We start from the raw sequence: 2,513 nt of genomic DNA, 5'->3' as shown, positions 1-2,513 counted from the left end.
CGCAGCAAACCGTAAGCTCAAGCTCATCTCGATCTGTTGGGGCGCGTCGGCCGTGCATCCTTCGCTGATCACCAAGCAGCTGCATGCACATTATGATAGCAGCCACCCTTCGACAGCAACTTCCAAAACAGCACACAAAATGAGAGGTACATTATGGCGTGGGAGGTGCAAACGGCTGCCCTAAGGGTCGAGGCAGCATCCTGCCACTGCTGCAGCAGACTTCCAGGCTGCGTTGCAACCCTCTGCCCTGGCGTGCACAGCTGCACGTTTGCGCCCCCTTACCCTTAGTCTGTGCAAAGTTAGTGCGATGGCCCCATATCATGTTTTGTGACAGCACTACACATGCATGAACTATGCTACAGTACCAGGACCTTGCACGCCAGCAAGGTTGTGCCACACTGCAGCAGCTAAGCAGAGCTGGCACAATGCAGGCGCTGCGCGCCTGCGACCTTCCCAATTCCGCGCTGTTGCGCGCTTGCCAGCCAATATGACCTTATGTACGTACAGTCCTTGCAGTGCGAAGGGCTTGGACCCTTGTGACACAGCATTACTGAAACCTTAGCATTACCTAAATCACGGTCACGACGTGCGCCTCGCTGCATGCTTGCGACTTCGGTGATTTCTCTTGTAGTATTTTCCGTTCGTTGTTGCAGTTTGAACAGGTATCCAAGAGCGTTCCTGTTGCTGCTGGGACGCCCGCGGGGTCGGAACGTACGGTACCATGAATCGCCCCTCTCTGGCCTGGCCTGCCCGCAGCCCGCTTGGGGCGGGACAGCAGCTCCGCTCGGTCAGCGGCCCGCGGGCCCAGCCACGCCCCCTGCTGTGTAAGCGCGCGTCGCGCCCTCGGGCGGCGCCCTCGGACGGCGAGGCCGCCGACAGCGCCGAGGAGCCGTCCCTTCGCAGCATCCTGCTGCGCCTGGACAAAGGCATGAGCACGCTCAGCAGGGACATGAGCAAGCTCGACAGGGACGTGAGCAAGCTCGACAGGCGCATGAGCCACACGGAGGCGCTGCTCGGCTACCTGGTGGAGGATTCGCTGCGCGGCAAGGCGGCCGCCGTGGTCGGGCCCGCGTACGTCGAGCCGCTGGCCGCACGGTCCCTGGTGGACCTGGCGCGGATGTGGCCGCCCGGGTACGCCGCCAAGGCGGCGCCGGGGCGGGCGCGGCAGCCGCCGCGCGACCCGCTCCTGCGCACTGGGCACCTCGCGGCGTCCTTCGCCTCCACCCTGGCCGACGACCGCATCCCGCTCAGGCTGCTGCTCGGCCTGCGGCCGCAGGTCGTGGTAAGCGGGGCGTGAGTGCTGCGGGCGCGCGCGGCGCGCGAGCGCGTGCGGCAAGAGGGGTGCTCAATAGCAGCGCCGCACGGGCATGTGGGGCCGACGCGCTGGAACATTGCTTTACCGCGTCGCGTGCGCCGCGGCAAGCTGCCCGGTGCAACCCCGATTCAGCGGGCGCGCGCACAGCTTTGCGCGCCCGGCCCAAACCACTGACCTCCCCTCTCCGGCGCGCGCACGCCGTGTTGCGCCGCAGCGCGACTACGCCAGCGCCCCCGCCTGGGTCGACGAGTGCGGCGAGCTGTGCGTGGCGGCCGTCGGCGACGCCATCGGCCGCGCGGAGGACGAGGCCCTGGCGAGGAGCAAGTGGAGGTGGGTGCGCGGCGCGGGGCCCCGCGACCGCTCGCGCGCCAGTGAATGTGCCTCGCTGGGCGTGCTGTTCTTTGGGGGGGCAGGGCGCTTGACGTGGAGGTTGCGGCACGCAAAAGGATGGCCTCTCTTTCTCTATATGCGTGTGCGCCGCTTGGAAGCGATCATTCAAGTGCGACGTGCCAATGAACGCCGCCGACCCTGCTGGCTTGGGCGCTCGCTCGCAGGAGCTCCTCAGCCCCGGCGGCGCCGGCGTCGCGTGCGCCGTCGCCGCGGCGTTCCCCGGCGCTTACCTAGCCGACGAGGCCGGCGGCGCGGGCGGCGTTGCGGCGCCCTATCTGCCGCAGCTGCCGCGGTTCCCCCCGGAGGAACTCGAGTTTGATTTCCGCGGCAGCATGAAGATCACGCCCAACGGCGCTTGGTGCGACATCGGCGAAGCCAATTTGCGCACCGACTACAGCAGCGCCGTGCAGGAGCTGGGGCTGCGGCTCGGCGTGCTGCGCTGGCTGCTCGTTGCGTGCTGCGGCGTGCCGGAGCGCGGCGTGGACGCGGTCGGGCGGCTGTTTGTTCCGGCGTCTGGCGAGCTCCGGCCCGCCCCCCTGGACGAGAGCCAAGAAGAGGTGGCGCGCAGCGTGTGGCGGTTCAGGCTGCGCGTCGTCCCGGTATAGGGCCCGGGCGGGGTGGGGCGGGCGCGCCGGGGTCCCGCGGAGGGCGCACGCGCCGCGGCCACGAGGGGGCCGCGCGCGCCGCGCCAAGCGGCGCGGGCGCAGCGGGGTCCCAGGTTGCGACGCGTGCGGGGCGCGCCTCTTTTCTTGCAGCGTCGGATGGCGGCGCCCATGGCCAATTGTGCAATCTGCAGTATGTTCCCTGT

At 68.4% G+C, this 2,513-nt stretch overlaps 1 protein-coding gene across 1 annotated transcript; it reads left to right on the top strand.

The window, feature by feature from the left end:
- Window positions 1-721: 721 nt before the first annotated feature.
- Window positions 722-2,310, top strand: MNEG_15896 (hypothetical protein; the record flags this gene model as incomplete). The annotated part of the gene is made up of 3 exons (XM_014035633.1): window positions 722-1,282; window positions 1,530-1,649; window positions 1,870-2,310. The coding sequence occupies 3 exons, from the start codon at window positions 722-724 to the stop codon at window positions 2,308-2,310; spliced, it is 1,122 nt and encodes a 373-aa protein (XP_013891087.1).
- Window positions 2,311-2,513: the final 203 nt, after the last annotated feature.

The sequence above is a fragment of the Monoraphidium neglectum genome, assembly GCF_000611645.1.
Source record: "Monoraphidium neglectum strain SAG 48.87 unplaced genomic scaffold scaffold05773, whole genome shotgun sequence".
In the NCBI taxonomy this organism is placed as follows: Eukaryota; Viridiplantae; Chlorophyta; class Chlorophyceae; order Sphaeropleales; family Selenastraceae; genus Monoraphidium; species Monoraphidium neglectum.
This window is presented reverse-complemented; position numbering and strand designations above follow the sequence as displayed.